General features: G+C 39.6%; 2 protein-coding genes across 4 annotated transcripts in view; both read left to right on the top strand.

Moving 5' to 3' along the window:
* Nucleotides 1-18,772, top strand: part of KCTD5 (potassium channel tetramerization domain containing 5) — a 140,097-nt gene that overhangs the window by 59,920 nt on the left and 61,405 nt on the right. For 2 of the 3 annotated variants that reach the window (XM_069107466.1, XM_069107456.1), the window contains exons 4-6: nucleotides 1,494-1,589; nucleotides 3,371-3,487; nucleotides 9,138-9,263. In XM_069107466.1, coding sequence (XP_068963567.1) covers nucleotides 1,494-1,589; nucleotides 3,371-3,487; nucleotides 9,138-9,263 — 339 coding nt within the window. The remainder of the gene's footprint in view (nucleotides 1-1,493; nucleotides 1,590-3,370; nucleotides 3,488-9,137; nucleotides 9,264-18,772) is intronic. The other variant, XM_069107476.1, reaches the window with a different exon arrangement.
* Nucleotides 15,184-18,772, top strand: part of LOC138176672 (elongin-B) — a 497,250-nt gene continuing 493,661 nt past the window's right edge. The window contains exon 1 of the mRNA XM_069107483.1: nucleotides 15,184-15,189. The gene's annotated coding sequence lies outside the window, so the exon portion shown is untranslated. The remainder of the gene's footprint in view (nucleotides 15,190-18,772) is intronic.

Here is an 18,772-nt window from a genome sequence, read left to right as displayed (position 1 = left end):
TTTTTATTTTATCTTATACCTCCAACGAACAGTATCACAGAAAGATATCAACAAAAGGCAATCATCACAGTTCTGCGTGTGACAAGCCACCGAGCAACCCACCCCCCCCCCCCCCCCCGCCTTTCTCCCCCATTTAAAGAACCCATTTGTATTGTAATTAGACAGAACCTCAATATGAGAATCAATGAAAATGAGAAGATAGAATGCAGGTGCTGTGTATAGCAACAAAGAACTTAACGATTTTGAGTCCTTTTCTGTTCAGGCAGATCTCAGGTCGAGTTCCTTATTTGAGAAGCTGTGATACCTTGAAGTAGATGATTCTAGTTGCTGAGCCTTAGGGGTCCTTAGTGTAACAACCAGAAGCTAGGTGAACCCTTCTCTTGGGACATCCAGGCTGGGCTGCTTGTGCTTACCCGCTGGTTATTCCATTTTTCTACTCTGATTTTCAATGGGAATCCACAGCATGGGGACAGATGAGATTTCTTGGTTATGGCATTTCCCACTAGTAAGAGCCAAATACTCCTGATCTGACCTGGTCATGCAAAGAGGAATGCATTTCTGTAGTAGCTAGTAGTCATTATACTTTGAATTATGCTTATACCTGGAGTTCATAGGTTCACTAGAAAACTAATTCACAAAAAAGGTTTTTCCATACTAACTTTTTGTGTCTTTAAAAAATAAAAAGCTATGTTAGATCCTGAGACTTTACATTTTTTTAAATGGTAGCAGTAAAGTATATTGATTGCTAACATTACATGAATGAATGAAACATTTATTAAATACCTGCTATATGCAAATTACTTTGCCAACCACTGGGAATGCAAATCAAAAGACAAGATATTTGCTGCTGTCAAGAAACTCACATGGGGGGGGGGGGGGCTAGGTGGCACAGTGAATAAATCAACGGCCCTGGAGTCAGGAGGACCTGAGGTCGGTTCCAGCCTCAGACACTTAACACCCACACAAAAAAACTAGCTGTATAACCTTGGGCAAGTTACTTAACTTCAATTGCCCTCCAAGAGGCAAAAAAGAAAAAAAGAAACATTGTAATGGAGGAGACAATGGATTTGGAAGGTTTCTGGGGTCTTAATAATTGGATTCTTTACTGACAATTCAAAGGAGTATTTACCTGATCATTTTCTCTCTGGAACTGAAATAAGCTTGAGTGCATGAATGATCATTTCCAGCTGTATGAATCTTGAGAATATTGTCTTTTTATTTTGAAATGACTGGTAGAAATATTTTGAAAGGAGAAAGGAGAGAGTAGAGAGAAAAGCCACCATCGCTATTATTACTTCTGATCTTGTGAATACATTCCTTTTATTCTAACCTGAGCTTTGTATTTCACCAGGGTCCCAGGATTCCAAGGTAGCTTGAATTTAAAAGTTCGTTGCATGACCTTTGTTCTTTGCAGATTCCAGGTGGAAGAAATGATGCCTACTGATGATTGTGGGATGTACACGTTTTTGAATACATGGCATTTTCTTTGATAGGTGCCAGTCAAGCATGTCTACAGAGTGCTTCAATGTCAGGAGGAAGAGCTCACCCAGATGGTTTCAACCATGTCTGATGGCTGGAAGTTTGAGCAGGTAAAGAGGATTGTTGGGGAGATGTTAGAGGTTATTTTTCTTTTTTTTTAGTGTAACAGAATTGGAATGGTTTGAATTCTCTATGATACTGTTTTGTACTATAAACTTTTCAAAACTCTAATTACAAAGGTATTATGTTTTAATGGCTGGTGGCTCAAGGGATTGGTAATGGAATATTCCACCTCCAATATCCTCATTACTACTTTAATGATTCCTGGAAGTAAGGTATGTCTTAAGGTTCAGGTGCTTTAAGCCAGCAAATAGAGAATTAAAATAAACAAACAAAAACCACTTTTACTGCCTCTCCCATTTGAATCAGCCACAGAAGTCAGAAATGGGGGAAAATTGCTGCCTTTCAGTTTAGGGAGATCTCATTCTCTTTTGTTGCTGCAGTATCTTTGTAAGCTCCTTTCTTAATGTGCTGATTTTGGGGCATTTGTGTTCACCTTTTCTGCTTTTTTGTGATCTGCTCCATTCCTAGTAATTTTTCCTTAATGAAAATGAAGTAAACTATGATGGCTTCTTCCCCGGTTGGTCTCTCTTCCCTCCCTCCTGCTTTTCCTCTTTTCTCTGCCCCTCCCTCTCTTTTCTCTTCCCCTTCCTTCTGCTTTTCCCTCAAAGGGAACAGTGTGCTGAATTTTGATGACTTCAGCTGTGGGAGTTGGGGGGAATGTTTTTTGTTTTGGTTCTCTTCCATTCTTTTATATCATTGGTGTAAGTAAAATACCCTTCCTTCTTTGTCTTTACTTTCTTGTCATTTGTCACTGAATATTTTACTGTCTTCTTTATTAGTAAAATTAGTTTGCCAAGTAAGTCGCATGTGCTGCTCTCTTCCCCTTTTATTTGTTCTGCTAAAAATTGTTTCTATGTATTTTCAGTTTTTATGTACCAGCTTCATATTTTTTTCTTGCCTTTCCTTCTCATCCTAGTTTGTTTCCATGCGTCAGACTGTGATGATTTGTCATTATTTTCTTTGTCATTTGCATAGTCTTTAGTAATTTTTCTTTGCCTATATGCTCACTTGTTGCTTTTGAGATTGCAGATTTTTTTCATGATTCTATATTTCCATTTTTTATGTAGATACTCAATTTTAAGTGATTTTCCCCCCCTAAAGCTATTGATTACATAGTTAAAAAAAAAGACTTCCAGCTCTCAGTGGCCCATCTCTCAGTTCAATTCCATAGCTATTTATTGAATGCCTATTATAAATAAAACACTGAACTAGGCACACACGGTAGTGAGGATGGGACTACCTCCCATAGAGAGATTACAGGCTGGTCTGTGTGGGTGGGGGTACTTTGGGAGTTCAGGAAGACCATCCTATTGATAATTTATTTTGGGCGCTCAGTTTTTCTTAATAGTAGTTTAGCCCTGTTTTATTAAAGCTCCTGTAGCCTCATGTTTTCCTGCTTCTGTTGCCCGGGGAGAAAGAAGAAAGTTGTTGCTTTCCCACAGCATCCTTCCTAGTTAAGGGATAATTTACCCCCAAGTCATTTGAAATAACTGATCATATTTGTAGATTAAAATCAAACTTGGGGAAGGGGGACAAAGGCAAATAGAACTTAAATTTTCTGACTGTTTTCCCTAGTACTATACAAAGGGTTTTGCACACACTGAAATACCATTGGAAATCCTGGTGCTGGGACATTTTGCATGTTCATGACCATGGAGAACGATGTGAGTCACAGAAGTTGACAATACCTTTTGTGACAGAGGGGACATTGAATGCTATAGCATCACCAAGATTTCTGTTTGTGTTTTGCTCTGATTGGTTGTTGCAGCTTGTCAGTATAGGTCCTGCCTTTGGCTATGGCCGGCACCACCAGTCAGAGTTTCTGCTGATAGTGTCTCGGGAAGTGACAGGGGAGGAGACACGTTTCCAGAAATGCTGCAGTGAGGTGTGTCCCACCATTCCACCCCTTACCAAGCCCATCTTGCCACAACCTGCATGAATGAATGCCTTGCATTTATTTTTTATTTTGCTGCTTCCAGGTTATACAGCTTCCTCAGGTGCATAGCTGATTCTGTCGTGATTGGCTTCTTCTCACTTTCTTTAAGTCCATGGCATTTAATTGTACCCTCCAAATGTTCATCTTATAAAGGAAAAGAAAAGGCTTTAAAGAGAATGAAAATCTTAAGAATCTAAATTTTGCATGTTACTTAACCTTATTATTTTTCTTCTCTCAGACCATGACTGTAGCTTTTGCTGCACTATTAGTACATGATCATAGAATCAGAATCTCAGAGCTAGAAAGGACTTATGACCCCTACCTGAACTGGGGGTAACAACCAAATTTATGTCGTGCTTTAAGATTTATTGAGCACTTCCTTAAAAATCCCATGTGATCCTTACAACAAGGCTGTGAGGTACTGCAGGTATTGTTTCCAGCTTACGAGAGGCCCTGTGACTTGCCCACGGTTCTCTCTTGACACACGTGGATGTCCATCACTCTTTTAGCTATGCTATGCCAGCCTCCCCATTTAAAAAACCTCAGTGACAGAGAGAGCGAGTCCCTTCTTCCTGAAAAGGGGTTCATTTGGAGGCTGGTCGGCCTAGCGTCCTGGATGTTGCAGAGGGCCTTCCTGCTCAGGTACTAGTTGGACTGGATGATCATCACGTAAACAGGGATACTCAAAAGAAGGTGATGATGCCAAAAGGGTTAGTTCAGTGAGAGAGCAGCTGATTCTTCTTCAAGTTCATTCCCATAAAAACTCTATTTTTTGCCTCTCAAAGTTAGCTTATTGCTGATTCCAGTTCTCTAATCCAGTCTAGGCAGTAGTCGCAGCGTCTTCTAGTCAGTTCTCCATTCTCCAGAAGATTTTATTTGTTTTGAGTTATTTATAGTTCAAGATTCATTCTTACATAGTAACCAAGTATAGGAATCTAGGAATAGACTGCACAATTGGAATCCATCAGTGATCTAAAACATCAATTTAGTCAACTTTCTTTGACCCAAAAGTGACCAGAATTGCTGGTTTGGGTTTCATTTCTTCTTCCTGTTTTGCACAGAGATACTGATAGAAAAATATATTTATTGACATACAGTAAACCTTACAACTTTTTTACAGCTTTAAAAGCACTTTGATAAAAGTGAAATATATATATAAGAATGGCCAGCAGGAAAGAAGAAAGGAACCAAGAAACTTAGAGAATATACAATTAGATAATTGAGATGAAATGTAGAGCCTTTCTTTCAATATACCAAAGCCATTTTATTAAATCTTTGATAATGGGCAACAAGGCAAAAAGTAGTCAGTGCTTTTCCTTTTTTCTCTTTCATACTCACAGTTTCTTATTGATGATGGTCCTTTTTAGTTTGGCTCTGCCCACCTGTGCCTCTGCCTCTGCTTCTGCTTTATGCAGAGATCCTGCATGTTTCAGATGAGCACGTTATGGTCCAACCCCATTTACAGTAGAAACATTTCTAATTCAATGGGGAAAGGCTATTCTAACTTAATGCAAAATCTAAAGTATATATATTTTTTAAGTTACCTAAAGTGTAATATATTCTTTAAGCCACAATATTTAAAGAGCATTAAGTAAACTGAAAAAGAAGTTAATGAAAATATGGCAGGAAAAGTGACTTATTGTAAACATAAAAAAGACTTACTAACTAGATTAAAAGGTTGAAGACAACTAATTTCTGTTGTCTCTGGTCTGATGAAGCGCCAGATTTTTTCCTGGAGTTTTATTATTTGTAGCAGTTCACACAGAGTAATTACATTTTTTGCTTAGTAGGACTGAAACCCAGGTTGAATGACTCCAAGGCCATTGCTCCTTCTGCTGTGCTGCCAGATGTTTCTGGGCACCTAACCTGTTCAACTACATTTGAAGCTAGAATGTAATAGACTTGTTTGTTGAGGGGTTTTGTTCTCCTTTTGTACCGAGCCCCACCCCAAACTGATGCAATTTCTTAGTTACCCTCAGCATATAAATTGCATCTTTGTCTACTGCCCACTTACCATAATGAAGTCAGTTCTCTCCTTGAACTTAAGCTGGCTTAAGGAGGTTCATGTTGAACCATGTTGAAAACTCTGGCTAGAGTTTTGTATCTACAGTTTCCATGATTTTGCATTTATTATGTTCTTCAAGATTTCTGGACTATTCAGAGAAAGCCAGAGAATTCAACAAAAATAGCTGTCTCAGTAGTCAGCAGCCATGGTGTTAGTCATCTGATATCAAAACATTAACACATTTCTTACCCAAAGAAGTTCTCTCTAAAGACAGAATTATGTGAATGCCAGATCAGCTTCTCTGAATTAGGTCAGACAAATCTGAGTCTAAGCATTAATGTTACACTTCTCACAGTGCTACCTTGTCAGTTTGGCTGTCGTGATTTTGGGCGTGAGCTGAAGGAAGAATTATCCTCATTACTTGGAGCATCTTTCTTTACTTCATCTTGGCAAAGGCAGTGGGTATCTGCCCATACGACTTCTTTGGGGGAAATAGGTTGTTTTTATCTTCTAAATTCCAAGTTAGAGTCTTTATAGAGGCTTTTTCTAGCTCATTCTTCAGTTCCTTGCAGCATAGCCTGTGGACAACAATGACATCTTAGTTTATTTAGAAAAGTTATAATTAGTTCAGTTGGAAATGTTGTAATTCCTGGAAATGAAGAGCTAAGACTATCAGATTGAAATGCCATTTAAGGAGCTGTCATTTAAGGCAGAGTGGGGCTATCTTTCTGGGCCCTTTAGATCAATAACTGGGCCTTGGCCAAGTACTAACAGACACTGAAGAGGAAAGCCACAGTTTTGATGTTGAAGGTCCTCCTGCCCCTGTACCTGTTCTGAGGTAGGGGGCATAATAATTGCAAGCCAATACCTCCATACACTCGAATAAGGAATCATAGCATAATAGAGCTGGTTGTTGCAGATTAATTAGTTCAAACCCTTTCTTTCTATAGAGGAGAAAATTGAGGCCTGTAGAATGGATGTGATTTATTCACATGTACAGAACCAGTCTAGGTCTAAGTCTCTTGATTCCAAACATCCTGAATGTAATAAAATTGGTTAATAGGTAAATTTTTCCTCCCCTCCTTTATTTCAAAATATCTGTATTCTCCAGTGTAGGGCTTTGTTTGGGAGTAGATTTAATCTGGTTTTTCCCACAAGCCATAATCCTTGATGATGGATGGTAGATGAGTGGGGAGAGATTTTAGCTTGATGTAAGGGGGAGCTTCCTAACTGTCCTTGCTTTTGAGCAGTGAATGGGCTGCCTCAGGTGGGGGTGGGGTTGGGGGAGAAGTACAGGAGGTGATGAATTCTTTACTCCTGGAGGAATTTAAGCAAAAGCTGGATGCCTGCTTGTTGGGGATAGATTTGTGCTTCACTTGAGGTCCCTTCTAACTCTGACAGTGTGGTGCTCATGTAGCCACTGTTTTAAAGCAGGGAGTAAAGTGGTTTCTTCATATCTTGAGGCCCTTCTACATCCAGGCCTCATTGCTTTTCATCCTTCTCTGCTACCCCTGCTGTTCTCTCCTTTTTGAGGAGAGGCAGCAGATTGTTGGGTGGTTTTCTGAGGAGCACAAAGGAAGGCTGACACCAAAATAGTTATTAACTTTGCCAAGATTTAAACTTCAATTCCCTCAAATGAAAGGAGAGCTCACTAAAATGGTTCACTCCCTGCCTGTTTTTCCCACTTCTTGTGTCTCTTTTCACACATTCCCAGTGTAGTGGAGAGTTCAGCAGTTTCACATTGTCCTACCCAGCTTATATCATCTGCTTTTATGTTCCTGCCCCTTTATGAGGATATGGATTTACTGCCATTGAAGTATTGGTTTTAGTCTCCGATGGACTGAAGCATTCCTGTATCATGACCACTTTCAGAACTAGCCAGAGTTTGTACCAACTGCCCTTCTTCTGGGCCACTTAGCATGTGCCTAATGCAAGTATAATTTATTACCCTGGAGGAACTAGCCCTTTTAGCCCTCTCTGGAGCTTAGCAAATGTAAGGCTGATTCTTGCTGCAAGTTTAATGTTTAATACTCGGTTCTTCTCATCCTTTGACAAGAATTATTTTTGTCTGTGAAATGGACTTAGTCCAGATTTTTTCTGAAATTAGTTTAAGGACACACCTTTAGTTTTAGAGCAAAATCTATGCTTATCCTTTGACCTGTAGGAAAAAAAAATTGACTGAGAAAACACCTTTTTTCTTTGGGTCCCCATGACAGAAGTGGTTTATGTGCTGTAATGACTGACTTAAGGCTTATTGGGGAAGCCCACAGATTCATACTTCAGGTCTGACTTAGCTCTCTATCCCATCTGAGGTTTTTCTGCTCCAGAACATAAATTCAGCTTAATGGAACAAATATTCATCCTATACCTACTGTGAGGACTGGGAACTGGGGTTGTGAAAATAAAGCAGCCCAGCCCTGCCCTCAGGTGCTTCACAAAGTAGTCTAATGGATTGGCTTAAGACTCCTTGTGCAAATAGCTCACTCTTTTTGTGTGGCTCAGAATTGTTTCCTGATGCTCACACCATAGAAGGAAATATGGAAAGGTTTTCAATGTGGAGAGTTTTTCTGTGCTAATGTTCCTTATGCCACCTGAGCCAAAGATTGATTGTTGTGGCTTCCTAGAATCCTAAGATGCTAGAGGTGAAAGGAAATCGAGTGGTCCAACTTCCTTATTTTGTGGTAGAGCAGAGTGAGGTGCAGAGTTAAGGGCCCTATAGCAACATATTAAGTTACCACCAGAGAGCCAAGACTTGAGCCTGGTGTTCCTGCCTGCCTCTTCCTTCCTTCTCCCACCTTACCCCACTGACTCTTTTAAGTGAAGGCACGGACAGTGGTATGACATCATTGATACAAGTTACTCTTCAGATCCTTGGGTAAGCCATTCTGTGATTTCCCTCTGCGTTTAGAACAAATAGAACAATTCTGTTACTAACCTGTTTGTGTACCTTTGATGTTTTGGAGCTGCCTCCTGGGTTTACTGCTTGGATGGCACTGCCTTGCTTAGAGGTGTGGTTCAGTTGCTGCCCTAAACCTGATTGCTGAATGGCTGGATTACTTAAAACATCCTCTTATTGCTTTTATCCCCCATCCTGTTTGTCCTTCCTCCCCAGTCTCCCTTGTGGTGTTGAATGGTCTCCTCCTAGTCCAATTAGAAAAATTGAGATAATTATAAAGCTGAATGTTCCGATGAGGGAAAGAGCATGTCCTGACATGTTAAAAATAAACGATGTGGCCCTGCAAAGGGGGAGTTTGTGTGTGTATACTTCAAGAGGTTGTTTTCCATGAAATCATTAAAAATATCTTCTCAAAAGCATTCTTTCTCTTTGATTTCTCTATTTACTTGAGGTAGATTTTAGATAAACTGTAATCTGATCTCCTAGAAGTGTTGACTAGCTGACAGGGCTACCCACTACACCTGAGAATTAGACCTTACCCTATAAGTCATTTTGACCCAATCGCAGAAGTATCCAAGGGTTATGGGTCAGCTTTGGTTTTTTCCTGGGGGCAGAGGTCACTAAATTGGTCAATGATAAGGGGAAAGGAAGAATTTCTTTTTCTACTAATCTATCACCCACTGTTTATCTTCTTCTAGCTGGTCAGTATTGGTTCATCTTATAACTATGGAAATGAAGACCAAGCTGAATTTCTTTGTGTTGTCTCCAAGGAGTTGCATAATACCTCTTATGGCACAACCAGTGAACCCAGCGAAAAGGCAAAGGTAGGTTATTGGGAAAGAGGGAAGGAAAGGGACAGCAAGTGTCAGAAGGTCATTTCCAGAAGGTGGGCCATTAAGAATGAATTTTGGGGAGTCACAGCAATTCATGAAGGTCTCATGGGGAGGTCTTATGGAGAGAAGGTGTACCTGTGTAGTCACAGATCTCTGAAGCTCTCGGACTAAATGCAAGTGCTGAACTTGTCCCTGCTGCCGTCTCTCAACATTATTTTTATAGTCTATCAAAAAAAAAGTGTCAAGTTGGAACTGTCATGATGACCTGTAAGAATACTTAGTGTGGGGACTTGCCAATCTTTTCAATCTGCAACCAGCCTACTTATGTTAATGTTCCTTTTTTCCATTGCCATGTAATTGTCATGTTATTTACAAGGTGGTTTTCCTAAAACAGCTCTGTTGATTATCAGAAGCTTTGGAGAAGTGTTCTTATCTGTTCATGCTAGTAGTAATAATGCATATTTACATATTGTTTTATGTTTGTTCTCTCTTTGATCCTCACAACAAATCTGTGAAGTAGTGCAAACAATGGTCTGTCCATTTTATTGATGAGGAAACTGAGTCTTAGGGAAAGAAATTGCCTTTACCTAGGTTATGCCTCTGGTTAATAGTAAGTCTGGGCCTTGAACCCAAGATTCCTGACTATAGGTCAAGTGCTCATTCTGCTGCACCACATTGCCAACTTCTAGCTTCCATTTCAGTTACCTCTAGAAATGTAATCTTCTGAATTTGTTTATCTAGGTAGGTGTGAGTTCTGCAAAAACTCTGCAGTGCTTTCTCACTTGGTAAGGGTGCCCTTCGTTTCTGTGGGAAGATCTCAAATCAGTGATAATGTATGACAGGGAGATACAGAAAGTATTTCTCTAATATCAGAAGTGTATAAGTGTTTTACATTAGGGGCTGAAGGATGCCTTTTTTGTACCTGAAAACCACCAAAATGATTGGCTAACTGTTCAAGCTAGACTTGTACAAAAGCTTGGTATTTTGTTTGTTGCCCATAGAGCCTTACGTACATGATTAGCTATGCTTATAGTATTGTATGTGAGTACCAGCTGCTGTAAATAGGTAGTTATTTTAAGTCTCTGCTCTTCCCTATAATCCTCTGTAAATTTCAATTTATATAATTACCACTGTGTAAAGATGGGTAGCTCTAGTGAGTCCCCTATAACTAGAGGTATTCAAGTTAGAGACTGGATGACCACCTATTTCTTAAATGTGTTACTCATCCAGTGGGCAGAGTTGGAATTGGTAACCTAAATTTTGAGGGTTATCATACAGCCTAGTGTTAGTGGAGTCTAGAATGAGCCTGTCATGGATACTTCTTGCAAAGAATTATGGAATTGAGATGTTTTATTTTTTCATTTGGTCAAGTACATAGAGAACACATTTGAGTCTGAAGTGAATCAATAAGTGTTCATTTTATAGTTGTGTGTTCAGGATTACCTGTAGTGAATACATTCCCTCCATGGAACTTAGTCTTGCTGAAGAGATGTCTTACACATATCAAACAGGCAATAATCCAAGACATTATATGATTGAAGTGCCAGAATATTTGTTATAGTTAATAAGTGTGACAGTAATTCAGAGAATGGAGATAAAACTTTGGATTGAAGTAGACAGAAAGTTTCATGAAGATATAATGTACCCTAGATCTTGAAGAATGGGTAAGATTTTACTAGAAGGTTAGAAAGGGGAAGAGATTCCAAGGAACACAAAAATGACATGAGCTAAAAGCTCAGAATATTTGAATTGATACTTGATTTGAACTCTGAACCTTTCTATTTAGTATAAGAAATGCAAGAAAATGTACAGACCAATGGTCATCTTTATTCCTTAATCCCAAAAGGAAAAGTTTTTGAAAGCTAAATTTGTGCATACATAGGTAAATTAAACTTATAGGTTACAAATTTTTTATACATGCCAATTAAGGGGGAAAATGCAGCCTATATTTGGACCAATACTGTATTATACTATTAAAAAGCTGCCATGTCATCTCAAAATCTTAAATTTTGTTGACTTTGTATGTTTTTAGAAGTCTATATAGAAACTTTGTGAACCAACTTCAGGTTTGGATGAGAGACTTAATTGGTCCACATCAGCCCCAGTTGTTTGCTTGATCTTCACAGTAACTATACTGACCAGTTTGTATGTTTGTCCTTTGTTTTTTTTTGTTTTTTTTTTTTAAGCAGTTGGGGTTAAGTAACTTGCTCAAGGTTACACGGCCAGTTATTTCTGGGCGTGGTGCTAAGTATCTGAGCCCGGATTCGATCCCAGGTTATCTTGACTCAGGGGCCGGTGCTCTTACTCACTGTGCTACCTGGCCGCCCCTTGTCCTTTGTTTTTGAAGAGGGCCATGGCATCAGGGAAATGATGAGATGATTTGCAGTTGACTTTGATTTGAGTGAGGGAGGGCTGTGCAAGGTCATCAGCTGTACTTTCTCCTCCAGAGCCATCTGAGTCCAGTGACCTGATACTCATCAGGATGACTGGAGATGACCCAGGATGGCCAGGTCCAGGAAATGGTGGTGTATCTTGAGGCTGTTCCATTACTGAATTAGTCAATACTGTTTTCCTGGAGTTACTGGGTAGTGGGAGAGAGACAAATGACCCATTTGGAGTCCTTCAGTTGCTTTTAAGAGCTGATGTTAATTTCCTCTGGTATTGAGGCCATCTTCCTTTGGGAGTCCTTTAAGGAAAAATAAACTGATGACTAGGTAAAGCACTCTCCTCTGTATTATGGTTTTTGTTTCCTTCTCAGATTGGATTTAGGATGGCATGCTTACAAAAATTTTCAAAGTTCAGAGTTAGAAGGATGTATTTTCTCATGTTGAATCTTTATAAGGATGTTAAGATGCCTATTGTGCAAGTAAACAAAGATATGTTTTACTTAAAATCTTGAAAATACATTCTTCCCTACTTCTCTTCCCCCCTGCACACACACACACACACACACACACACACACACACACACAGAGTTGTTAGGAGAGCCCAAGGTGTGACCCAAGTTCACTTTTCTGCCATTAAAAGAAATAATCCAAAAATATCTCAGCTTTGTGAACAGTGTCCTGGAGCTTCTGCTAAATTAGGGCATCGGCCACAACAGGCACATTCTAGGACTTAGTTCATGATCAGAGCTAGCTCAGAAAGGAAAGTGGACTTTTTTACATTCTTTTGGACAAATGGGGAGCTGAGAAAATACTACACCTTAAAAATTTACATAGTGTTTTGAAATAATTTTTTTTTTTAAAAGCAATCGGGGTTAAGTAACCCGCTGAAGGTTACACGGCCAGTTATTTCTGGGTGTGGTGCTGAGCATCTGAGCCCAGACCCGATCCAGGTCATCCTGACACTGGAGCCGGTGCTCTTACTTGCTGAGCCACCTGGCCGCCCCTAAGCAATTGGGGTTAAGTAACTTGCTCAAGGTTACACGGCCAGGTGTTTCTGGGTGGGGTTTTGAAATAAATTAATATGTTTTCTTCCTTCTTTGTTAATATAAAAAGTTGTTCATTCCTGGTTTACTTCTGCTTTCCTCACACTAGTACTTAACAGTTGCATTTGATGAAACTTTCAGTTTTAATTTGACAAAATGGTTTTTTTTTTGTCTCCTTGAATTTTGGGTAAAAGTGATGGGTTAACGTTAAGTTCCTTGTGGGAGAAGACTGATGTTGAGAAAATAAATTTTTGTAAATTAATAATAATTTTTGTAATAAATAATATAATTTATTAATATTATTTAACAATATTAATATTAATAAATAATAACATAAAAATAAATAACTAGTTTTGTGAGATAAATAAAATTTATAAAAGAAATCAGGACAGGGACAGTAGCTGTACTTACCTTAGAAGAGAGAGAAGTAGGTATCTTGCCTTCATTGACTAAGATGTTCCAATGTGTTTGAAATGTGATTTGATTTTATAAAAACATGGGTTGCAGGAGTTGATCCTGTAACCACAAACCCTTCTCCAGTCTGTGCATTCATAATCTTTATTTTTACTGTATGAAGAAATGTGGGTCTTTGTGAGCAGGTATGCTGATTCCCCAAAGTGGTGATCACCAAAGCTTCTAGAGGTAGTTTAATTGTTCTGTGCATGATGGAAAACATTTTTCCTATTAAAAAGTTGTTTTCACTCTCCTTTATTTTTCAACCACCTCTTTCTCTTACAAATTGTGAAAGATCTCTTAGACATTATTTCTCTACACCAGCTTTTGAATAACAGAGAACCCTCTTTTATGTTGATTAATTGTATTCCTTTGCCATGGCTGTTGACTAAACTTTGCTATCTTTTCTCCCCTCTTTCCCTGCACTAATCCCTTCTCTGTACTTGCTGCATGGTGCATGCTGAACCAGAGTGAAGATGAGGAGACGGATTACGATATGAATGACTCAGATTAAGTTTAAATGTGATGGTGAGCTCCAGCTGCCCTACAAATTCCCCCAAATGCCTCACCTCTTGATAACCTAGAAATGCCTCCCCCTCAACCCAAACTTCCTCTTTAGCTAGTGCTGTTGCTATGTTTGTTCAGTTGTAGTTTGCCTGTGTCACTGGTGTTCCTTAGAGTGGTAGAACTGACTGATCGTAGATCCTGTTCAGTAAGCTACCCTAAGTGTGTCTTCCCTGCTGTAAAGACTTGTGGGAAGTGCCTCATCTATTTCAGCACTGAATTGCACTAGTTGTTATGGTAGCTGAAGTGATATTTCTAATGTCATATTTACAGGGCTCTCTCCTTTGCTCTGTTTTGTTCAACGTTTTAATTAATCATATGGGTGAAGGTTTAGATGGCATGGTGACATAATGTGTGAGTGACTCAAAGATGATGGCAAGATCCAAAGAGATCTCAGCAGGTTGGGACAAGGGGCTGAATCCAAGATGCCATTTAATAAGGATCACTGTAAAGTTCCACACGTATGCTGAAAAATCAGCTGTTTGATACAGTTTGAGGAGATGTGTCTAGATATCAATGCAACAGTTGGGAATTTTAGTGGACTGCAGGCTCAGGGTAAGTCAGCTGTGTGATCTTGGGCTTCATTAAGAGAAACACAGGCCAGAGTGAAATGCACAATTGTCCCATTTCACTCTGTTATGGACAGACTGTATCTGGAGTGTTGTGTTCAGTATGGGTACGACATTTTAGGAAAAACATTGACAAACTGGCAAGTGTCAGGGGTGGGCATAACCAGGATGGTGAATATGAAAAGATTATTGAAATTCCTCAAGACATTCAACTCTGAGCAGAGAAGATTTGACTGGTGTTTGGGAGAGGCCAGGTATATTGGAACAATATTATTGTTTGTTTTTATATTTTTATGGTATTTAACAACATTAATGGTTTCAGATACATGGTATCTCGAAAGTCTTAGTGTAACTTAAAAACTTAAAACTATTTGAGCTAGTAAAGCTTAAAACCACAACTAAGACTTTTGAAATACTTGTATTTGAAGACCTGTAACATAGAAAATGGATTAGATTTTTTTCTTCTGAACTCCAGAAGAAGAACTATGACTGATGAGTAGAAGATGCATGAGGCAGAACTCAGATCAATATACATAGGAAGCACTTCCTAAGTATTAGAGATGGCCACAAAGGAAGGGAAAAAGCAGATAAGCAGAGTTCCCTGTCACTCCACAATTGTTTATGGTTAATATCTATTTCTGCAGTATTTGTTATGAAAATAGTTTCAGGTTCAGGAAATACCACTTTTCAGCATCTTAATTTCCAGAGACAACAATCTGACCTTACATTCAACCTTACAGTCAAACATTCACCCTTTGGATGACTACAGCAACATGCATCAGAAAGCTCAGGTTAACAAAACTTGTCAACCAGTGTTCTGTGCTCTCATTTCATGTACCAAAAATTTGATGCTCCCAAAATATTAGTATGGATTGCTTTAGAAGTAATAGTACATGGGGGGCGGAGTCAAGTAGAAACAGGACTTCCTCGCAGCTCTGGCTCCCACCTCCCCCAGTTCATGTAATAAATGACTCTAGACAAGCTTTGGAGCTACAGAACCCACAAAATGACACAGAGAAGCTAACCTCCCGCTGAGGACAGCCTGGCAGGCCGGCAGCAAGTGGCCAGCACAGCATTCTGGGAGCCAACCCCAGCTCCACTCGAGCCTGAGGTCTTAGCCCCAGGGCAGCCTGACCAGCCGCTGGCTGGAGGGACTTCAGATCACCAGCAGCTGTGGCAGTTTCCAGAATTACCAACCCATAGATGCTAAGGACAAAGTGAGAGGTCAGTGCAATGTGGACTTTGGTACCTGGGAATTTGGAGTGCTATCTGGCCTTTGCCCCTGGGGTGAGAAGCAGCTAAGGCGCCCTGGCCATGTAACCGCTGCCACATGGCAGCTTCATCTCCTGGTCTACAGAGTGTGGAGGGACCAAGCAACCAGTCTGAGGGGTAATCACTCTTGCTTTAGCCTTCTTGGATCTCGATTGCTGTCTAGGGTGGAGGTCCTGGGGTGCGTGACCAGCTTGCCAGAACATGTGGAGGCTTCAGAGAGGGCACCCAACTAATACCTCCAGCAGCTGCGAAAACCCCAGCGATTGGGACAAAGCTTCCATTTCTGGTAGCAGAGTTCTACTGTGGCAAAAAGTCCAAAAGTCAAGTAATTGAGTGGCAAAATGAGCAGGCAAAGGAAGCAAAGCAAACAGAGCAGCCCAACTTTACACTCCTGTTTTGGGGACAAAAAGGATCAAAGCATGGAACAGGAGGAAGACAGTGAAGTCAGAACTCCTGCACCAAAAACTTCCAAGAAAAAATATGACCTGATTACAGGCCATAGAGGAGCTTAAGAAGGATTTTGAAAATCAAATAAGAGAAGTAGAGGAAAAATTGGGAAGAGAAATGAGAACAATGCAAAAAATTATGAGATGAGAGTCCTGACTGAAGAAAATATCAACTTAAAAAATAGACTAACTCATATGGCAAAAGAGACTCAAAAAGGCAATGAGGAGAAGAATGCCTAAAAAAGCTGAATTTGCCAGATGGAAAAAGAATCTCAAAAGCTCACTGAGGAGAATCATTCCTTCAGAATTAGATTGGAGCAAAGGGAAGCTAGTGACCTTATAAGAAATTAAGATGCTGTTAAACAGATCCAAACAAATGAAAGAATAGAAGGCAATGTGAAATATCTCATGGGAAAAGCCACTGACCTGGAAATTAGATCCAGGAGAGATAATTTAAAAATTATTGGACTACCTGAAAGCCATGATCAAAAAAAGAACCTAGAAATCATCCTCCAAGAAATTCTCAAGGAAAATTGCCCTGATGTTTTTTAGAACCAGGGGGCAAAATACAGGTTGAAAGAATCCACCAATCACCTCCTGAAAAAGATCCCAAAAAAGAAAACCCCTAGGAATATTATAGCCAGGTTCCGGAGTTCTCAGATCAAGGAGAAAATATTACAAGCAGCCAGGAAGAAACAATTTGAATATTGTGGAAACACAATCAGGATAACACAGGATCTGGCAGCTTCTATGCTGAGGGATCAAAGGGCTTGGAATATGATATTTTGGAAGTCAAAGGAACTGGAATTAAAACCAAGAATCACCTACCCAGCAAAACTGAGTATCATGTTTCAGGGGAAAATATGGTCATTCGGTGGAATAGAGGACTTTTAAGCATTCTTGATGAAAAAACCAGAGTTGAATAGAAAATTTGACGTTCAGATATAAGAAGCTCGAGAAGCTTGAGAAGGTAAACAGGGAAAAGAAATCATAAGGAACTTATCAAAGTTGAACTACTTATATTCCTACATGGAAAAACAATAATTATAACTTCTGAAACTTTTCTCAGTATGAGAATAGCTGAAGGGAACAGATAGGTATATATGTTTGTATGTATGTATATATATATGTGTGTGTGTCTATATAGGAGGTCATGTGGGCGTATGAATACGTGTGTTTGTGTATATATATATCTACAAGTATACACAGAGGGCCCAGGACCAATTTATTAGGAAGGGATGATACTTAAAAAGGTGAAATTAAGAGGTAAGAGAAGAATATAACGAGAGGAGATGGGGAGAGACAGAATGGGGTAAATTATCTCATATAGAAGAGGCGAGGAAAAATTGTTACAATGGAGGGGAAGAACAGGAAGGCAAAAGGGAATGAGTCAACCTTATTCCCACTGAATTTGGCTTAGGGAGGGAATGACATACACACTAACTAGAGTATCTCACCCTACAGGAGGGTAGAGGGGAAGGGGAAAAGAGGGGGGGATAATGGAAGGGAGGGCAGGCTGGGGGTGGGGGGAGGGAAGTTGGAAGCACCCTCTTTTGAAAAGGGAAAGGATCAAAGTACAGAATAGAACAAGTGGGGGGTGGGATAGTAGGAGGGAGGGAAATATAGTCAGTCTTCCACAGTATATCCACTCTGGAAATGTTTTTCGTAGATACTCATGTACAACCTATATTGAATTACTTATCTTCCCAATAAAGGTGGGTGACAAGGGAGGAAGGGAAAGAATCTGGAATCCAAAGTTTTAAAATCAAATGTTTAAAAATATGTACAATATTATTATTAATATTTTACATGTAACTGTGAAATGGAAAGTCGAAGGGGGAATGGTGGAAGATATGGGAGAGAGCAGATTGGGGGAGGGGATATTCAGTGGCAATGCTGTTTTGGGGTGGTGGGTAGGGAAAATTGGGGAGAAAATTTGTAGCTCAATATCTTGTGGAAATGAATGGTATAAACTAAAAAATAAAAAAAGAGAAAAAAAATGAAAAAACAAAGAAGTAATAGCACATTTTGGAAGTTTGGCTTGAAGCTAAGAGCTGAGAGTAATGTTATAAACCTCCTATGGGGTTTCAGGTGGCCCAGAAACACTCAGCCAGCATGTTAGAAAATGGAATGATAATCATAATAAAGAAAATCAGATGGGTGCTTTTTCTGGTAACAGAGTTCTAGGGCATCTGGATTTATAAATGCTGTAAGAATTAGAACTGGAGGCAGTGGTAATGAAAAAGGGTCATCTCCTCTATAGAGTGCTGAAGCTTTGGAGATGTTGCTCAATACCAGGTGAGGGTTCTTTGGTGGGCTAGATTTAGCTGGCCATGGAGTTTCCATCCTTTTAGGGTCAAGGTTCCCTTTGATAGCCAGGTTTCCTTTGCAGATAACTGCATGTGAATTTAAATGTGAATTCCCAATTTGACATGTCCTTACACGTGACCCTCCAGCTTTGACGCTCTGCAGCTGCTGTACCTGAGCATCTCTGTCAGATGCTATTAGAGAAGATATCAAAAGAAAGCAATTCCAGGTGTAATGAGAAGCACATAAGTGACTGATCAGTTAGAAAATGGATGGAATAAACATGTATAGAACTCCTGCTGTGTACTGGACTGTGCTGAGTGGTTTACAAGTATTATTTCATTTGATTTCAGTCAGCCAGTAAACATTTATTATGTGCCAAGGACTGTGCTAAGCTCTGTGTATACCAAAGTGTATCAGCAATGCCATATTCACAATGCCTATAGAGATTACAAATAT

The sequence above is a fragment of the Petaurus breviceps genome, unplaced genomic scaffold (assembly GCF_028583685.1).
Source record: "Petaurus breviceps papuanus isolate PSGF00001 unplaced genomic scaffold, PetGlider_PUasm1.0 138, whole genome shotgun sequence".
NCBI classification, from domain to species: Eukaryota; Metazoa; Chordata; class Mammalia; order Diprotodontia; family Petauridae; genus Petaurus; species Petaurus breviceps.
The sequence above is the reverse complement of the archived record's forward strand: the minus strand, read 5'-3'. Positions and strand labels throughout refer to the sequence as shown.